Source organism: Anoplolepis gracilipes, chromosome 5, assembly GCF_047496725.1.
Source record: "Anoplolepis gracilipes chromosome 5, ASM4749672v1, whole genome shotgun sequence".
NCBI lineage: Eukaryota > Metazoa > Arthropoda > Insecta > Hymenoptera > Formicidae > Anoplolepis > Anoplolepis gracilipes.
This window is the reverse complement of record NC_132974.1, coordinates 7070133-7091491: the sequence shown is the minus strand read 5'-3', so window position 1 is coordinate 7091491 and position 21359 is coordinate 7070133. Positions and strand designations below refer to the sequence as shown.

The 21359-nt window shown below is 43.1% G+C and overlaps 1 protein-coding gene across 5 annotated transcripts; it reads right to left on the bottom strand.

Annotated features, from left to right (window-relative positions):
* Positions 1–45: 45 nt before the first annotated feature.
* On the bottom strand, positions 46–21321 carry Enok (histone acetyltransferase enoki mushroom). 5 transcript variants are annotated; one of them, XR_012046645.1, is made up of 7 exons: positions 20714–21319; positions 13978–14734; positions 10336–10799; positions 8608–10136; positions 6397–6776; positions 1174–6306; positions 46–100 (listed from the first exon to the last, which is right to left on the bottom strand). XR_012046645.1 is itself a non-coding variant. In XM_072892052.1 (6 exons), exons 2-6 carry the CDS (start codon positions 14521–14523, stop codon positions 1942–1944), a joined length of 7086 nt encoding a protein of 2361 aa, XP_072748153.1. In that variant the 5' UTR covers positions 14524–14734; positions 20714–21321; the 3' UTR covers positions 1634–1941. The 5 variants fall into 5 exon arrangements, 4 of the variants coding, with proteins under 4 accessions (XP_072748153.1, XP_072748155.1, XP_072748152.1 ...); XM_072892052.1 differs by lacking the exon at positions 46–100 and having other exon boundaries at positions 1634–6306; positions 8806–10136; positions 20714–21321; XM_072892054.1 differs by lacking the exon at positions 46–100 and having other exon boundaries at positions 1634–6306; positions 10048–10136; positions 20714–21308.
* Positions 21322–21359: the final 38 nt, after the last annotated feature.

The following is a 21359-nucleotide window of genomic DNA, read 5'->3' as shown; positions in this document are numbered from 1 at the left end:
GATGTATTTTTATACATTATTAATTATCTTATCATTCAATTAAGCCTAAACTAGGCGATCTGCCGTTTTCTTCCATTTCGCTTTTCTCACGTTCTTTCGTCTGAAAAAATTAAACTTGTAACGCTTCGTACCATAAATATATTATTTTTTTTTTTTTTTTGCCGTGTTGACCGTTCCGCGAAGCGTCGTCCAACGAGGGAAGGGAAGAAGGGGAGGAGAAATTACGCACAGTTCAGGGCGATATATTTACGAGGGTAACGCGAATATGTATGTACGTTACCATTATTCTTTCCTTCATTTTGTGAAAGAAAGTCGCAGGACACGCACGCTTTCTCTCGCGATTTCGATACAAAAAATAATTTCAACACGAATCTCGCGACGCTTCGTGAAAGAGTCAGATTTGCGCGCTCCGCAAATATTTATCCTTTCCGAAACTAGAGCTACCCTCTTGCGATGATAGATAATAAAAACATATTATAATGAATACCGAATGAATGCGTATGTGATATCGTATATGCGACAATTAAAATATAACGCACAATGTGTGATTACGTTTATTATGTCTATATGTTGTGTATGAATGTGTCTGTGTACGCTTCTGATCATACTTGTCATAATAGCAGTAATGAGATTGATTAATAATAATAACAATTGATAAAAATTATGCGAACGATGACGCTGAAGATCGAAATCCATGATTTTATATACCGATGAAATGATGTCGGTGACAATTAATCGATTTCCGCAAAAATACAATAAGGATTATCATATACGTAATTACTTTTTTTTTCTTTATGATACAGTAAAGTACAAGTGTGCCAAATAAACAACAACGTTCAACAATCGATAATATCAAACAGAATAGTTTTTATTCGTAAATATTTATATATATTTATATATATATATATATATAAATACATAAAACGTAACACCGCTGCGGTTTCGCAAAGGAATGCCCTACTAAAAATAGGTATCCGCATTTTTTTTCACTCTTCTCTTTCGATCAGGGATGAGGAAAGGAAAGAACGGTATCTTGGCCGACTGAAATTAAATCCGTCCAAGATAACGTTTTTTTACCTCTTCATTTTGTTTTCTTTCCTTTTATTTTATTAAATGCACAAGTTTTACACAAACTCGTGCTTTCGAAAGAAGATAACTATGATTAAATTGTACCTTGTGTGCAATCTTTGTGTCGACAAGTTAAGAATCAGTTTAATACGAGCCTTCCTCGAGTATAGAGAAGAAAAATGTCCTGCTGTCGATGGACGTAAGTAGAGAAGTAAAAGGATATTAATTATCCTCCTTTCTTATCTTTCTCCTTCTGCTTTTCTAAAAATAAATCTGGATTAAACATTGGGCATATATGTTTGTATGACGCGATTTCGAATGTATTAGCTTATATACATATATATATAAATATAATACATGCTAATACATTTGTTATTCGCGAAGATATTTTATCAAGATGAGATAAAAGAGAATAAAATATAATTGTTTATTTGACAAACGGATTACGTCAAACGCAATATTTCTATTCTATCCTGTTTCTATTCAAGTATTTACTTTTCTCGCAAATCACCACACTGAGTTGTTCAATGTGGTATTCTTGTCAATAAATCGAAGAAATGAGCACCTTCGCTTTTGGAGCTTCCATGTAGTAGTCCTAAATTGATAACGAGAGTTGCAAATGAGCCAGTGTGAAGAGAAGAATAGAGCTATAGTTGACTGGCTAACGGACAGAACTGACAGAAGCAACGAGTGGTCGAGGAAGTAAAAGTGTCCGTGGCGCCAATCACGTGGTGGTAGAAGGTCGAGGTCCCGTCGGCGATCGTATCGAAGAGAGCATTAACTTGTCGCGCGTGAAGAAGTTAATTTGTTCGCCCGTCGAACGTCGGGAGAGATCGACGTAGTGATCAAAGTGGGGGACGACGACCGCGACGGCTAGCGTGGCCTCATCGTGCTGTTAAGGGGCTGCATGAGACCACCGTTGATGTAGCCGTGGTACGTAGTGTAGACTGCCGTCGGATTTTGTTGATGCGGATCCTGCGGATACGTTGGTACGTTAACCATGCCGACTGGCAGCTGGCTCGCTTGATTCATGAAACCGCCGAGTTGCGCTTGGTTCATATAACCGGTGCCCGGTTGCGCTACGCGATAGCCGTACTGAGCAGCTGCCATGAGATTCGTGTTGAGGGCAACGTTCGGGCTGACACGACTCGCAGCGCTCTGCATTTGCGGACAGGTGCCGCCCGGATCGAGAGTCTGCCGGTAAAGACTCTCGCTGGGATACGGCTGTGTGAGCGACGGCATATTGGCGTTTGCGGACGATCGTGAGGCAGATCGACTGGGTGGTCCAGGTGTGCCAGGCGGTACAGTATTGACGTTGTAATAATTCTTCGTGTAGCCGAGCGGTACTTGCGGTGGCGTCGGCAACTGCCGCGATGTTTGCGGCGGCGTCATGGTGTGCGGGATCGGCGGTGGCGGCGTGAGGTTCATCGCCGGCGGTGGCGTGGGTGATATCATATCTAGACCATTAGTCAATTGCTGCAGTTTAGCCAGACTGCATGAGTTGGTGGTCTGATGACTGCCTCCGGAGGCGGAAAGTGGCGTCGGCGCCGGGGTGTGCGAATGCGGCGGCATCGCGCTGGTCTGTATGTAAAAGTTGGTGGCGGTAGTGCAAGGAGTTGGTGCGCCGGTACGGCCACTTCGATGCTGAATCACGTAAGTGTTTTGCGTAGGAAAGCCCTGCGAGCCCGCCACTGCCATATAATTACTCTGTGAAATCACTGCCATGTTGTGCGAGTGCGCGGCATGCGGTGTGTGCGAATGCGGATGCGGCACCGCCGGTGGCACGCTCATTGACGACGGCGACTGTTGATACTGAGGCACTGCAACATGCGCCACACTGCTGCTGTGGCTGGTCTGCGACGTTGCGGTGCTATGTTGAGAGACTTGCGTAGTATGAGACGTCGGCGGAGTGGCTCGATGTGATCTGCTACTGCTCTGCTGTGTCGACCTGGATCTGTGAGTGGTTTGCGAACCGCTGGCTCGTTTACTATGCGATTGAGACTGTTGCGGCTGCTGCTGCTGTTGTTGTTGTTGCTGTTGTTGTTGTTGTTGATGCGCAGATTGTTGTTGTTGTTGCTGCTGCTGCGATTGTTGTTGCGATTGGGTCTGCTGAGACTGACTATGTGCCATGTTCTGATTCTGCGCCAGCGACAGTTGCATCGGCTGCGGCGTGTGCGATTGGGGCAAGGGCTGCGGCGTATGACTCTGTGGCAACGGTTGCGGGCTTTGCGTTGGTATACTCTGTGGCGTGTGGGACTGCGGTAACGGTTGTGGCGTGTGACTCTGCGGAAGCGGTTGCGGACTCTGCGTAGGTATACTTTGTGGAGTGTGAGATTGCGGAGTACGCGGTTGCTGGAGGGATTGCGATTGATGCATCGAATGGATTCCCGGATGGTGTGCCGGCGGCGTATGCTGTGATATCGAACTACAGTCGGTAGCGTACTGCACCTGTGGCGGTATGTTCACCGGTACTGGTGTTGAAGTCACCGGCGCTGTGATTTGCATAGGGACTGAGATAGGTACACTGACGGGTGGCGGAATCGATGGTAAAGCGCTGGGCGGCCTCTCCACGCTGTTCTGCGATGCGAGATCACTAGCTATGGAAGTGGGCGATTCCAAGCCTAGTTGACTAACATCCAGATCGCATTGACCGTAATGCAGCGAGTGCACGGAATTGGTTGTCGAGTCTGGTGTATAAACTCCCATAGACGGCAAGTCAGGTTGTGACGGCGGCGTTCTCTTTACCGAGCCTGGATTCTCCAGATGTGGCGTTGTTTTACCGCTCTCAGGCGAGTGCTGCTTTAACTCCTCCGCCTGACTCTGCAATTGCAACGTCGTATCCTGATGCTCTACGGTAGGTAGTGTTTTTTCTTGCGGTGTAAGCGGTTCGGTCTCCGATGTCAGCACCGTATTAACACCGAGGGCACACGTGTCCTTTTTCTCCACGGGGCAAGGTTCTACTTTCGGTCGCGACAAATCGATTTTTGCGGCGTCTTTTGGCGTTTCGCAAACGAGCTTCTCTTTAGGAGGGCTGTCGCTATCCTTCTCCAGCATATTCTCCGATTTTTCGACTTCTTCTTCTTTTGGTGAAGCAATTGGTTCAGGTACTGATTTCGATGTCTCCGGACTGCAAACGGAACGTTTGTCAGTTTCGAAGTCCTTATCACATTCGTTTAAAGTTTCTTCAGTCTGATTATCGCCGACCATTAGTGATGGGTCTGCTTCTGCTTTCTGTGATGAGCTTTCATCGTTGTTTTTCTCCTGCAACTTGTTATCTGCCTTCTCATTCTCGCATGATTCTTTCGCGGGGTTGTCCGTATCAGGCGAGGCCGATTGCGTCATGAGTTTAGGCGTCGGTACAGCTGTTTCTTCTTCCTCTCCTTCATCCTCATCGCCGCCCTCGTATTCGCCGGAACTCGCAGATACTACCTCTGTTTCCGTAGGAACGGGCAATCCATTGTCTTCCACGCTCTCATTTTTGTTATCTCCGTTACTAAAGTGCTTTGTAGGAGGTGATTCGGGCACGGACGGTTGTTTACTTCGAGCCGGAGAGCTCTTTACGGATTCAGGTGGTGGAGACAACGAAGGAGGTGGTATCACAGGACTCTCAGCTCGGTTTTTCGCGCTCAGTGATTCCGGCGTAAGTTGTGGCATTTTCAAAGCCTCCGCTGTCGCTTTACCTCTACCCCGCCTGGACAGCGGCAAGTTCTTAACATCTCGCGTTTCTTCTTTACCGTTACATTGTATCGTCTCCTCCAATGCTTTCTTCTCTTTCGCTTGTAAATATTTAGTTTGCCTGCTGGTCACCTTCAATAAAATATCGTCCACTTTGCACTGCTTCTTCGCTGGTTTAGGCGGACTCGACGTGGAGTCCACCTTGGGAGGTGTTTTCCTAGTTTCTACTGATGTTTCTTTTGTAGATTCTTTTTCTTTCGCTTTACTATCCTTTTCTTTCACTTTCTCCTTTTCTTTCTCGCGCTCACGCTGCGTTTCTCGCTCTCTTTCCTTATCCTTCTCTCTCAGAGATTCTCGCGTCCTTTTTCTACTGCTCACTTCTAGCTTCTCTTCCTCGATCTCAGTCTTCTCGGAATGTTTTCGTTTTCTCAAAGGAGTAATAACCGATTCGGATATAAGCGTCTTGGGTGGTCTAATCCTTCTCCTCGACATCGTCATCTGCACCGCTTTCGGCGGAGTCGATGGAGTCGTGTTTTTTGCCGAACTAGAAGTGCGCGAATTTCTCGGCGTAGATGTCACATTTTTAGTTTCCGCTCCTGCATCTTTCCGACTCTCCGCGCTCTCAACATTACGGCTTTCCCTTACGGATGTCTTCGGCTCTCTCAATTCTTTTGTCACCTTAACTTCCTTCGTATCTTTAACATTCTTTTCCTCTTTGGTCGCATACTTTTGAGATGCTGCAGTCTTCTGCAAAGTCTTCGGTTTCAAAGGCGTTAATCTTCTCTGGCTCGTCCTTCTTCCCCTGGGTTTCTTCTTTATTTTCACCTTTTGTATCTTCTCAACGACCGCCGGCACGGGCTTAGGCTCTACCGGAGGAGATATTTCCGAGCCGGTGTCACCGCTCTCTTCCGGGCTCTGATAGGGATTAGGGATTTGTGTGAGCAACGGTATCCATCTGAGACAGTCGGGATCCAGTTTGATGCGGGAACTCTTTCGTACTTTCGCCATGTGAGCATCTACCTTGCTCCAATCGACTACCACAGCCACTTTATTAATATTCCCTTCGCCTGGCAAATGAACGGATCTTATGAATCCGAGCAGTTGCATCGCAGTGGCGATGTCATGCGCTGACACGCCAGTCTCCTTTGTAATGTCGCTGAGCTTGATATCGACTGTTTTTCGATGCGCATCCAGGTATTCGAGCACTACACTTTTCCAAAAAGAATGATACGATACTCGACCGAGATCCGAAAGCGGTTTCTCTGGTGTTCCCGGAATGCCCTCGACTTTGGACAATAGATAACTGAACTCTATGAGAAACCTGCCATAACCCTGTCGCTGATATTGCGGCAATGTCATAATACAGGATACGTTGTACCTCTGAGCTGGACAATGTTTTTCTTTACTAAAGTAACCGATCAAATGGCAACCATATTTGTCGTTTTTCGTCATCGCGTAGAAGAGAAAAGGCTCTACGTCGTAATAGAGAGTCTTATGATCCAAAAATAATTTTGCTAGTAGACACAAATTTTGACAATATATCTTGTTTACGTTACCATCGATCTGAAACATCAAAACATTCTCATTCAGTTTCACACTCAGATGAAAAAAATAGGTAAGTAGATAGTATACTATACTTATTATAACATGTACCTCAAACACAGACAATCCGTTGCACCTGTAGATCTCGGTAGCAGGTGGATGCCTCCATTGACATTTGTCCATGTGCCTATCTAACACAGCTCGACTCTTCGTATACTTGAGACAAAATTCACACAAGAATAATATCGGCAATCGCGCGTATTCCTGAGGAAACGGACTCGAATACCATGTCTCCACCTCATAACGGCCAAACACTATTGCAGCGGGATTGCGCGATGCAGTGCCGGACGCATTAGGTGTATTGACGCACAATGGTTGTTCGCTCTCATCATTGCTAACGGTCAACTGAGCTCTCTCACGAGCCTCCTTGATTAAGTCCACGTCCTTTTGCGTGACACCTGGCGGCAACGTTTGTGGTACAACAGGTTCCTCTGTAAAAAGTAGAAAAATAAATTATGAATATATTAACCAATTATATGCAGCGCCTTACAGATTTTAATATTGTTTTTCAATAATCCGTTCTTCTTAGATTTGTTATAATCAGGATTGAATTTTGCATATTTCTGATATAATTAATTGCATTTTGTTTATAACACTGCCACCTACGACTGCAATAATTTGTATGAAAAAAAAACATAGGAAAAAACTATGTGTTTCATGTAAAAGGAAACTGTCAGACGAATTCAAAAATGAGAAATGTAATTTGCCGTGAATTTAATGTGGAATACATCATTTGTATGAATATTTAGAAATATTAATTTTGAAGTATTTTGAAGTATGTATTGATCACTTTCTTTAAACACGAGATATGTTACACGAAAAACAAGGATAATTTGACATTATTCGACTTGATGAGTTGAATATTAAATGACTTGGCTAAAATAATCGTCAAAACGGGAAATTAGTTGTGTTCCACTAGAGGAATCAATCAGTCCGCAACATATTTAAATTATAGGAAAAGCAAAATTAATCGAATGGCATGACACGGTGACATAGGCAACCTAATGTAATATGTCAAAGGAATATGCGAATAATAATTCGATTGCCGTTAATAATGTGAGTAGTATTCAAAGCAAAGCTTGTGGGTTAGATTTAGGGGATGTGTTGGCAGAGTATCAAAGTTGGCTCTTCGACGGCAGGAAATTTTCTTTTTTTTTCGTGAAGTAGGGGTAAAAAGGGCGGTGATGCCTGCTAAATGTCAGCAGCAGCAGGTAGGCTCCAGTGTGAATGATATAAGAGGGCGGCTGAGTGTAAGATAAGCCACCCAATGCCGTATTTCTTCAGTGCCTGGAAATTGGTTTCATTTTTTTACAAGGAAAGGAAGAGCAGGGAATGAATCGAAATTAAAGTATTCAATTAAGCGTTACATGATACGTCGAATTCCATTTTGTGTAAAGTAGAAGCTATCAAAATTGATAATACTTATTCAAAAAGTAAAATGTTTTTTTTGTCAGTTGTCTCGCAACAATAGAACTAATCTCGCGTATCGATGAAAACTCATGTAATCAAATGTACAATGAGAGATCAAAGCAAAAATTGTGCAAATGTTATATGTACATGGTACGATTCGTTTGCAGATGCGAACTATAATTGCACATCTTGGTTGTACAAGTATCTTGACAAGAAAAAAAAATGAAAAACGACTGAATTTAAAATAATAAACGCCAGTTTAATATTTTTCAATTTAGTAAATATCTCTTTAAATATTTGTAGCATGGATTAAAGGAAAAAAATGCCAGAGCCAAAAAATATGATTAACAACATGCAATAACCATATTAGTATCCACAGTGTAAAACAAATGAAAACAAGTTTTTTTTTATAAATTGTTGCAGTTGATGTATATATATGTATATCCCAATTACCATATTCCTGCATTTTTTTCCTACAATATATTAAATATTTCGACAGCATTATGTGTTAGCATTGGTTTTACACCATGTAGCAGATAAACGTCCTATCAAGAAACCTGATTGTTCACGATTCATTGTTATAACCATTTACAAAGATTATAATTAAATATTTTTTCAGGCCCGAAGTTTTTACAGTTGATTTCTCTAAGTCATCGGAACAATCACGTTGTCTTGAAAAAAAGTTATGGTCATCAGGCGCACGTACACCACACACACTACCACACCACACCGCCAACACATCCACGTGGTCGTGAGCGAGGATTGGGTTAGAAGGAAATCTTCATTGCGAGTTTTTTTTTAGGGTGCATCATTTAGGTTAGGGACTTGTGAGCGGGTGGGGTAGACTCTTACCCTTCCTGGTGGAGCAGGGTGTCGCGCGGGGTGTCGTGGTGGTGTTGGTAGTGGTGGCGCTAGTACAGGCTCGTGGATTGGACTTCAGGTTGGGATTTGATTTGACGGAGGGATCGGAACCGAGGTCTGAGGATTTTGCAACGGCGGGCACAGGGTGGCGTATCTGCGTATTCGAATCCGCAGCCGTTTGCTTCTTACGCAATTGCTGATGGTGTTGCTCGTGTCTCGACGATGACGATGACGGCGACGACGAATCTGCGGCAGCGCATTTTATAAGCGATGAAGCGTCATCTCGCATCAACTTTCTCCTTTCGTGCTCGTGCCTTTTACTATTCACCGCGGTTTTCACCAAACCCGAAGGCGTCATCCTCGGTAATTTTTCATTAAGTGGGCTGAACGCACTCTCGTCGGAAGGTACGAAGATACCAGGTTTCGGTACTCTCGATATCTCAGCGGTAACTTCAGTCTTTTTTCGGTCCTTGGGTTTACTCGTGCCAGGTAAATCATCCGGTTTATTTTTTTGCGCGCCCCTCGGAATTTTGTTCGTTTTAGAGATATCATTCGTATTAGGCCTTTTCCTCCGGTCTGGCGCGTAATTTGGCGCCGGTGCACCGGCCGATCTCGCCCTGCTGTTGGCAGGTGCTGAAAAAAAGTGACTCAAGCCGTCGAAAAGGCTCCTCAATTGGCCGCTTCCGGGTTTGACTTTGTTATCCGGGCTCGCAAAATTAACCGGCGTTTGCGCGACATTTTTGTCTTTCTTTTTATTGTCCGACGAATTGGCGACAGCAGCAGGTTGCTGTATGTGTAAGCCAAAAGTCGGAGTATCGCTCACATCGAGTTTAGGTAAAGGCGCCCCAAAGGTGTTTGTGATATTGCTGAAGAATGGTGATTCTACATTCAGCTTGGCGGCGGCAGCGGCGAAACCCCAGGGTTTGTCCTCATTTAAGTCACAAACAAACGGTGCCTTCGCCTTAGAAGATTCGAGACTCCCATCTTGGGTTTCGTCCGACGAGGAGAAGTCACTACTCTCGCTCGAGCTATTGTCCTCCTCGTCGTCCACGTCGTCCTCATCGTCATCCTCATCGCTACTATCACTACCCTCAGAGCTCTCGCTACTATTATTACCGGCCTCGCTGCTGCTACTGCTATTGTTGCTAGACATTCGTGACATTCCGACTTTCTTCGGATTCGCGGTAGCACCCCGAGTCGACCTAGCGCTAATGTTCCGTGAGGGCCTAGATTTATCACCGCCCCCCACCCGCTTCAATTTACTGTGCTCGGCGTTAAACGCACTCAATCTAAAGAACTTTTGCTTCTCCTTGGAGATCCTGTCGTTCTTTTCCTCGAGCAGCCTACCCTGGCCTGCGAGTGGGGTGGGGGGTTGTGGTAAAGGAAAGGAAATCAAAGGTGGTTGACGAGGGGGGACAACACCCGCATTACCGTCCGTGCTGCTGTCCACCTGAGCCACTCCCGCACCGCTCTTTTTGCTGGGTTGTGCGTTTGCCAAGCTTTTTCTGGATACCATCGATCTGCAAAACAGGTCATCAACAACGTGTGCATTAGTCCCGTTATCAATATACACAATCGTATTATTATGCAATTTAGATATCTTATTTTTCTCAAATTTAAAAATATTATTTATCACGAAATATGTTTACGAAAGTACGAATATATATTTATGAAAGTATATACAAAAAAATTATCGTAGAGATACATGCGCACACTTACTTTCGATTTTCACGTAATTTACTGAGCCTCTTCCTTCCGCTCGGTGTGTCATCAGACGAATTTGCATCCTGCGCCTTGCTTCGTTTACTGTCATCTTTGCTCACCGGCGTATGCGCCGTTTGACAGTGTCGACACTTCCAGGGTGTCTTGGTCTTCTTGTCGAGGACGGGGTCGAGACAAGCGGGATGATAACAGTTCACACAGCCGGAGCACTTTACAAGATAATTCTGCGATTCCCGTTCTAACTGACAACCGGCGCAAATCGGTGAACAGTTGTCGCAGGACCAAGTTATCCCTCGATCAACAAGTATCGAAAGTTCCGCGGGGGCACAGGAATTGTGCAATGCCGCGCCGCAAACGCTGCACCTGCTCAGTTTCTCGTTGGCATTACGTTTGGTGTTATTGTTATTGCCGGCCACCGTGGCACCGAGGCACTCCTTGCATATCGGTAGCGGTGCTGGTTGCTGTGAAAAACAAACAGAAAAATCGACATAAAATAAATATTAAAGTATATAAAATATGTAAGGTATAATAGTATAATGTCATAGAGTCCATAATATATAAATATAAATATAATATAGGGAAAGTTTATAATATTTATAGCTTTATATTAATAGTATATTAATAAGAGGCTGTCACAAATGTCATTGAAAATTTTTCATATCATCCGTAAATTGCAAAATAATTTACAATGTCAGAGTTCGCCAAAATCTTCACACATCAACTGCAACTTTTGTGTATTGACGACTTAATACCGTTATATGTATATCGCTTATACAAAAGACGAACGAGTCCTGATGCGGAACATAATTATTCATTTTGGTGGCCGGTATTCTTATGCATCGGGAGGGTGCATCTTATTAAGAACGCGGGTGAGAACGCATGGGTTAACGATGGATGCAACAACGGTTTCGAAGAAACGTTTTTCCTCTATTACTCTTCACATATTCCAAGTTTTGTATATTTGGAAGATTTTCATCTGTTTGAGAAATTTTTATCCTTTGCAGTTCTATTATTGTATAAATTTAAAAATATTTGACAAACGTAAATCTAAATTGGTGACAAATTCCAATATTCAAATTATTCACATATAATACAATTTAACAAAATATAAATGTTATATAAATTGCTATAAACATTCTTAAAAAAAAAAAAAAAAAAAAAAAAAAGTACATAACTCTAAAAACATTTAAAGAACCATTCGATAATATCTTGTAAATTATATTTTCAGCAAAAATAAAAAATGGGAAAAGAAAAAAAGAAAAAACATTTCATTTCTGAATGAGTCAGTTTTTTCTTAACTTTTCAAAACTTTTTTTTAGTTTTTCAATTCAGTAATCTCTTTAAATATTCAAATATATTACACAATAATAAAAGATAGATAATTTAGTCTAAAATACTCCTGTTTTAGTGAGACGAGAAAATGGTGAATTAGAGAGAAAGCATAAGATATGCGGGCGATCAGCCTCCGTACCAGCAGCGACCTGTTGCGCGATTGGTCGACTCGCCGTATCGCACCTTTACGCGTGTATCCGCGAATGCTTCACGCGCCAACATCGCCCATTAATTTCCTGCCATCTCCAAGTTGCGTGAGGCAGGCTCCGAAACGAATCGTTCTCCGAGCGATCTGCTATCGTATATCGTAAACATCGATACATTATAGAATGTAGCTAAATTAATTAAAAGCTAATAAAATAATTTTATCTAAAATTATACACAACAGTAATATCTCTAATAAGATTTTCAATTATTTATCATGAGATTATATCTCTTAACTCGTTGTTTACTATATTACGCTATAAAAAATCTTGATATATTTTTCAAAGCTAAATAAGCAGATTAATTTAAGCATTTGTAATTTTGTAAGCCACAAAAAATTATCTAATTTAACTTGTGGAAACAATTTTTGATTTTTCAATGTTTCAATCAGTACATGTAAATGCATCAAAAGCCTATCTTCAATAAAAAGAAATTTTTACAATACTTTTTTGATAATTTATTCATGATATGATGATACCGGGATTATAAAAAGACCGCAAACAAAAAGTTCCACTTTATTGAATTAGTTAAGGATCAATAATCCTGCTTTTCAGGAGACGCTTATGATTTGGCTCATATTATGATTGGGACAAGTTTATTTGGGTCGTCAAGTTGTACTCGCGCGGACATCAGAATCGACCGCGATGGAGTCACCTACATAATTTTCAAAATGGTCGTTCTCGCAAAACATTACGCGCTGGGCGATCGATCGCCCTCGCGCCCAACGATTAGCAGAGGAACGGCGAGGTGGGTCGCGGGATAAAAAACGCGGGAAAATGGACGCCGAGCGGACGTGGTGCGGCCAGGGGTTCCTGGTGTCCACCACCTGATGCGCGACGGATCGGCGGATTCGCGTCGGCGCCGAGGTCGTTCACGAGGATTTTTCGCGCTCACCGCGGAGGGAGAAAGAAAGGGAGCGCGATTCCGCGAGGGGAAGGATCAATAAGAGGGAGAAGCAAGACGCCAGAGTCGCCGGAAGTCGGTCGAGATAGCCCAGATCGTCCCGGCGATCTCGACCTTCTCTCCTTCCCTCTTCTCCCTTTCCCCCCTCCTCCTCCCCCCCCTCTCTCTCTCTCTCTCGCTCTTGTTGTCCCACCCTAGCGACCGCCAACCGACGTTCCCAACCTCGCCGGAACGTGGGCACTACGGCGTGACCTGGCGTAATATTTTTCCGGCTCTCGCGTTCTCATTTGCCCGTAGCGGCGTGTAAACTAAGCGATGCATAACGTAAGCAACACACGTTAAGGAAACATCCTGTATGACAACAAATTAATAATTATAAATTTCCCAATATTAGCTTCGTTTTCATTTTGACACTTGATAAAACAATTAATTTTTGTTACTTATGTTGGAGAATTTCATGTTGGTTTCAAAGATATATACTTTGTCAATCATAATTTTTTCACTATGAGAATCAATCATTGCAAAATACTAAATTGAGTTTACTTTGACGGAATCGGCATAGAGAAATAATAGTATAATCATTTTCGAATTTGCAAGAATTAATCTGATAAGAAATTCTTGATTTTCATTAGTCATCTGATAACGATAACATCAATTTAAGAGTATTTAAGAGTATTCGAACACTGTTTTCACAACACGGTTGAATTTAAAAATCCTTACTTCAACAACGCTCGTGCAACTATTTCTCTGATGTAGCGATAGCAAAGAAGAAAATATTACATACAAATAAAAATTTAAATTAATAGATTTATCATTGCTTGTTTCTGGTTGTTTTTGTCGAGGTTAGATTTTCGAGGTCGAATAATTAAAAAAGTTTATAATTAATTCTCAAATTTTAACACTAATATTAAAAATTTAAACACAGTTCTCGCAAAAGTTTTACTAAAAGTTTCAATGTGTTTCTATATAAAAAAAGAAGAATCAATCAATTAAAAGTTATAATATTATCCAATGTTGATAAAAATCAATCTTTATCTTCAAACTAAGAGATTACATCGACCAGAAAAGACAAAGATGATACGAGACTACGAAGCTGTAATCACGCCAATCTCCGTCGATAATTCCGATGGGTCACAGGACGCGCTTTCCAGAGTGACTCATCATCGGCTATGCGACTTATAAGCGGTTCAAGTGACTCACCTTGGGCGCGGGCGGTTCCGCGGGCGGCGCATGAGCGCCATCGCTTAGCTTCTTGACGTACGGCGGCCTGTCTGGTTGTCGCAAGAGCTTGCCGTCCTGAATTACCAGATTTCGTTCAACTGCCCGTTTCGCGGACAACTTGAGGGCGATTTTAAGGTCTCCTTCGGCTTCCTCTTGGACGTTATGGCTTTGCCTGATATACTTTTCGATGCTCTTCAGGTTCGAGCCATCGCGTTCGCCAAGCTCGCGCACAGCCTTGCCTATGACCTTGCTGATGTCCGTCGACTTGGTAACTTTGAGCGTCTTGGACTGCAAACCACCCGGATCCTTGTACGAGGACTGGCCCTTGTTGAAAATTTTGAGCACATCGCCGCGTTTCACAGCAACTTCTAGATGCTCGGCGATCTCTTCCTCGTGAAAATTGTGATGCTGCCGTATCGCGTGACATATTCGTTCGACGCTCGGTCGCTGTTTTTGACTGCGAATCTTCCGAATCGCGTCCAAAAACCAGACCGACCATGTCTCGGGAGACTCGGGCTCGTCCATCGCGTCTCCGTCGGCGGCGCGAACGGCGCGGACGGCGACGACGACGACGACGAAGTCACGGCCAGTGCTTCCTCCTCCTCCTCCTGCCAATAGGCGACGTCACAATCAGTAGCGACGTTTACATCCTGCTGCGGACTCTCCGGTTTCTCGGCTTAGATACTAGCCCTCAATGTCTCCTCTCACGTTCTCACCGCGGGCTATTGCGCTGACCCTGAAAAGAGAACACACGGGATTATAAAGATTATCTGCGGAAGAGGTTTTTCGGTTGTCTCAGCGCTAAACAAATCTTCAATGTCACTTGAGTCTGACTGATTGTCCAACTCTATCAAAAGTTATTGAGCGATACATATAGGTAAGTCGATCGAATTAATTCGCTACCATTTACCGGTAAAAGGCAAACCTATCAAATGAAATAAGACTGTATGATTGTAATTATTGTTGTATATTACTATTACATATAAATATATTTAAAGTATAATTTAAAAAAATGTAATTTTTAATACCATATAATACAGACAAACTATTCAATGTCAATTGTGAATCACTATATCAAAAATAAAGTGTTTACGCAACAGTAGCAGAATAATTTGATCACTTGTAAGCTTAACTTTAAACGCAACTACGTGCTTAGAATTTTATACAATAAATTTTACAAATTATAAATTTATCAAATTCATGAATTCTGAGAGGCCCGAGAGTTCCATCGTCAGATTAGACGTAAAGATTATCTTCGCGTGTTCGTGACATTCGAAATTTACCGGAATTATATCCCGGATTCAGAATCCGGAATTTACTCTGCACTTTGTCTTTGTTCGTACGCTACGTAGCGTTACAACACACGTTCGATTCTTACGGTTGGGTCACGCGATTTTCGACTCCACTTCGCGAAACGATCGTCCGCTTTTCCTCTGAGCGATGAACTTTCTCTTGCGCGCGCGAGAGATACACACCCGCAAGCAGGCACGCACGCAAGCACGCACGCACGCACGCACGTACGTACGCACGCACGCACGCACGCACGCACGCACGCACCTGCGTACTGGCGCGCACACAACGACACAAGACAAATATTTAAAATCACTGTATCTGACAGCGAGTATTGCGCAATGCGCGAACAGCTCGCAAACGCGTATTAAGTCAGGTCGCATGTACGCGTTGAAAGCGCACAATACATTGGCAAGACCTAGGGTCACGGTACAATAAAATATAAAAATAAATCTGATATTATATTCGTTCGAGACACAAAGTTTGTCAAATGTATCGTGATTAGTTGTCGCATAGAGAATCCCTGAATCCTGATAGGAAGTGGAGGAAATTTGTATTCGATATACATCGATATGTCCGATAATTTTTCGTCGCATGAATGTAATATTGGCCCAAGAATAGAATAATTATAGATATATCGATTGGGATTTCTGAGATAAATCGTCTGCCAAGAAACTGAGATGTAATGTAGTTTATATACAGGGTGTCCAAAAATTTGACATGTTATTCTTCATTTATAGATTGTTTGATTTATAAGAAAAAGTGGATTTTTTTCTTAATAAAAGCACTGTATAATATAAGCAATAACAGCTTAATAAAAGCAAATTTTCAATATTTCAAATATTTTCGTAAAATGAAGTAATTACTATATTAATTTATTACAAATAAAATTATGCGCGCGCAATAATTATAATTATAATAATTTAAAAATGATTAATTATTTATACTTTGAAATGTCGAGAAAACAAAAAATTCTGCCATTTATTCGCGTAATAATTTAAAGTTTCTTTTACAACATTTTACGCAGGTTGTTATTTTTCTCAAAATGCTCACATCTTAATCCTAAGATTAAAAATTTTTCGCATTCTCTATCTAACTATAATTTATCTTTAGAGAATTAAAAGCTTTACAATATCTTAAAACTTTGTAAAACACAAACATTTACTAAAACCAGCGAGAAGTAAAAATTGTCAAGTTCCAAAAGGACATATATAATATATATAATGTCTCGTAATCCTCTAAAAATATTATGTTGAGAAAACCATTTGTTGACAGCTGAATTTTCGATACGAAAAATCGCTCGAAGAGAGAAGGACCCTTGTTAGACTCGATTCTCGCGGCTGCCATCGTGATCGAAGCGTGAGAAAACAATGTGCCCGGCATCGATCGCCTAAACACTCCCGATGGCATATGTATACACGGCGTTTATTTAATGCGCATAAGATATACGAAGCATAATTCTCAGGTAAGCGTAGCGGAGAGTTCGACCGTAGGTCGGCCACGAGATCCATTGTTCGAGAGGAGACACAAAGACCACCCACCGTTTTCGTGCAATATCCGTATCGCATATGCAGCACGCTTCGATCGCTAAAAATCGCGTAGACGCATTAATAAGAGATTAATTGTAAGTTAGTTTAACAATTGGACAGCATAGCAAGCTCAAGTATATTCTTAAACATGGATGTAATTGAATTTTGTATGCAGTTTTGTGATTAATCCGCTCGGAGAGTTTCTAAAATTGTAAACTAAAATAAATCATATTATGTTTTTTTTTTAATTTACAATGTCGCACGTAATAATTTTTAATATTACTAAAAATTATAATAATAAAATAAAGTTTTATATCAAAATAATATTGTTACGAATCTGTGATAAGAGATAATGCTTAAGTTTTTAGAGATTTCCGATTGAGTAAAATAAATCAAACATTCGACGATAATGTGTCAATGGATGTGAAAGTCTTGACAGAAAGCAATAGTATTCAATACTATAATCAACTGAACGCAGAAAGGATTAATTATGTGAGAATCGAGCGACAGCTGTGTACCGATGTCGTACGAAATTGACCTAGGCCAGTAGTGATAATAAATATCCGATTCTCTACCTCTCTCAAATGCAGAGAGAAGAGTGGCCAAAAAAAAAAAAAAAAAAAAAAAGAAAGAAAGAAAGAAAGTATGAAAAACCGTCCTGTAAAACCGGCTTCATTTTAAAACCTCGCTACCAAGTTTTCTCACCACGTGAACGTTTCTATTCTCGAAACTGACATCTTGCAGGAACAAGTCGACGATTTCCCGCCAAAACCTCATTGGCCTTTCAACATCCGGCCTTCTCGGTCATTCTCGAAACGACGGGTTTCATTGGACGCATGCGTTGTAATTTATTATTACAAGACGGAATCTTCCTATCTTTTAAAAATCGTCGAAATGCTTAACGTGCATATATTGAGTATTCTGAAAACTCCACTGTTAATTAAGTGAAATATTCTTTGAAAAATTCAAAATCAATTTTTCCAAATCGAAAAATATATTTTTAATACACTAACTTTTAAATGTTGAAGCACTTTCTGTCTCTTTCTCTCTCGCTTGTATAATATAAAAATTAATAAAATTAAGTTCAATTATTTGAAGACATTCTCTATGTATTTATGTGCATATGTGCGTGTGTAGCGTATATTTTTTTACAAATAACATTAATCTAATTTCTTGGAGTTTCCCTATAATAAAACGCGATCAAACAATAACAAAAAAGACCGTAGTACGGTTCATATAATTATGCCCGGAAGAATGACGCAATATGACGTAATTCGGGAAGATGCACTCATAACCATTTGCACTTCAAGGTTCTCGGTTGATTAATGCTAGTTGCCTATTATTTCAATTTTATTGCTTTATCTATTTTAAGATAGAATTATTATAAAAGCAAAATGCGAATCACTAATTGAGGTTCCAATAATTAATTGATTAGTACCAATCGGAATTATAAACTCCGTTTATCTAATTGAACATTATTTCTTTTTATATTTTCTACACTATCATGTACGTATCATGTACGAGTGTGTGTGTGTATGTGTAAGAGAGATCTTGGAGATTAAATACAATTTAGAAAGGAGAAACGCAGCCGAAGAATTAAATTCCTTTCAAACAGACAACACAAAGTGCAAAGGTTAAAAACGCATGTCAAGCAGCGAGAGAAACGATCCTCGCATCGCGTGTTCCACACGGAAACGTCAATGAAACACTGCTCGTTTATCGTTGCAGCTTTATCGTGGCTTCAATGAGAGATACCATAGTACTCTCGCGCATCTTTACTACGCGACGCAACTTTTAATATCTCATTGACACGAGCGTCTCTTCTTTACACTCGGTAAAGGACTTTGCGACGACGTTGACATTTACCACAGCGTAAAGTAGCTTCGAAAGCCACGTGTTTCTCGAATATAACTACACACGTTTCTCGAATGTACTACAAGGGGACCACAGAATTTTCGCGACAATACTAATATTAAAAAGAAACGTCATCCTTCATCTTTTGGATATCAACAAACACACGAAGATAATCCCCGCTATTTCGTGACGGTACGTAATACGGAAATCGGCGTAAAGAGCCTTTCGAGTGTTAAACGTATTACAACACGTATTATATTTGACTTTGAACGGGAAAATTATGAAATTCTCACAAGTATAGGCCTGTCAAGGCTCAATCGTCGCATAAAACGAGAAAGACGGAGAGGAGAAAAGAGAGCGGACAAATCACGGGCGCGCTTTTCGCTCTCTTACACCGTCACGCGCGCGTCTTTCTCCGCTCGCGCGCTACTATCTTATTAGGCGAAATGAAATACCGGCTGAACGAACACGTCCGTCTATTTGTCCGTCGTTCGTCCGGTTAAGACGATGGGGCCGAGGGCGAAGAGAGGCCACCGGCTGCGCGTGTTTGTCGGGGCCCCTCTCACCCAGCTCACGAGCGAGCGAGCGAGCGAGCGAACGAACGAGCGAATGAAAGAAGAAACGAATGGACGAACGAACGAACGAACGAACGAACGAACGAACGAACGGGCGAGCGAGTGACGGCAATAGCAAGGTGAAGACGCAGAGAAAAACGAGATAGAGAGAGAGAGAGAGAGAGAGAGAGAGAGAGAGAGAGAGAGAGAGAGAAAGAGCGAGCCAGCTGCCGCTGCCGTCGCTACCGAGGAGCGATTTGTCGTCAACGACTCTAACTGCTGCCGTCCGTCGCTCGGCAAAGCGTGCACGCGTGAGAAACGTGCATTTACCATCGTGCTTTCGCCTCGGAGTGACCGAGGCAATGCGAAAAGGTGGAAAAAAGAAGGAAAAAAGAATGCGAGCAAATGAGAAAGACAAAAATGTACATGACGGATGGACGGACGGATGGATGGATGGATATATGGATGGATGGATGGATGGATGGATGAACGGATGAACGGACGGACGGACGGACGCATGGACGGATCGATCGGTCGTGACGAGAATGCGAATTTGGCGCGCGCGATGGAAAATCACGGAGCGCAACAAAAGCAACTGTCGCGTGAATCGCTACCGCGTGTTAGCACACCGCCGTCCGACGGGTAGCCATTTTGAGGGAATTACTCGCGCAGGATGCACGGCGAGACCGTGACCCACGTAATAAGCCGCTCCCGATAATCGAGCGTCGACGCGTCGACGACAACGTCGCGGGCGAACGTCGAGCCGCCGTCGATTCCCCGTCGGCGGCTCGACGGCCGAACGCGACGCCGACGATGGGTACTCCGACGGCTCGCGGGCACCGTCGAGGCACCGTTTCAACGGCCATCCGCCATCGAACGTAAATCCGTCCCGGATCGTCGTGGCCGCGCGCGGCCCGAGCGCTCCTCGAGTCGCACGTCGCACGTCGACGCCTGGCGGCGCGTGATCCGACGCGGATGAGACGGACGAGAGCGGGCGGGCTGTCGAAGCCCGTGCGACGGGCAGCCATCTTGGTGCAGAGACACGGGTCGCTTCTCGATTCCGTTTCGTGTCCGCCGGGCCACTCTCACGTGTCGTTCGGGCACGTTTCCGCGCGTACGAAGGCGTCGTCCGCGTCGGGGACGCGCGCCTTTTCGCGATGCTCGCGATAGCCTTCTGGTCCCGTCGCGACACGGCCACAACCCGTGAAAGAAAGAAAAAAAAAAAAAAAAAAAGAAAAAACCGAGCGAATGTTATGTCGCGTCAATGTTGTATGTATATCGTGTACAAGAATGTCCTCCGTTCCCTCACTCGTTCTCTCTCTCTCTCTCTCTCTCTCTTTCTCTATCGCTTGCTTTCTCACGCCAAGTGGCCGTATCAGCATCGCTCTCCGGCTCCGTATGCGTCGGACGACGAGGACGACGACGACGACGATTCGCGTGGTTTTTCCACGCAGCGATCTCTCGCAATGCCCAGCGGGCGGACGTTACCTGAATACGGCAATCCCATCGATAAATCCATACACGACGCGAGTAACAGATCCACCGGGTATCGACGCACTGGGATACGTAATCACGATCACCAATTATCTCGCGACAACGGCGTCACATTTCACACAAATCAACAAAAGTTACCCACTTGACAAAGATGGCGGCCGCGCGGGGGTTACACACTACGCACACGCGGTGGGGAGCGCACTGCGCACACTGCGCACTCTTCGGCGGAAGCATGAAACACGGAACGCCATAGCGGCACGCATTCCCGTCGACCAATCACCGGCCCGGCGTCCCGCGGGCACCTCGCACACCGACACACTCACCCGGTCTAGTACACGTGTGTCATGTCAGATCCTGTGTCCTGTCCAACGTCGTATCACGCACACGCGGAAACGGCGGGAAACGTGCTTGTATGCGTACGCATGTATATATACGTACATACGGTTAAATTAATGCGTGCATATGTCGCGCGCGCGATGGATATGTATTCGTACAATCGGGTGCATTAGTGGGGTACCCGCAAAATTCAACTGTAGCGCTCGTACTGTAACATACGTTACGAGCGATTGTGATCTAAAGTCACGCGGTAACGCGACGGAGATATTGCGAATACGGGGCAATGACATCTATCCGAGGTGAA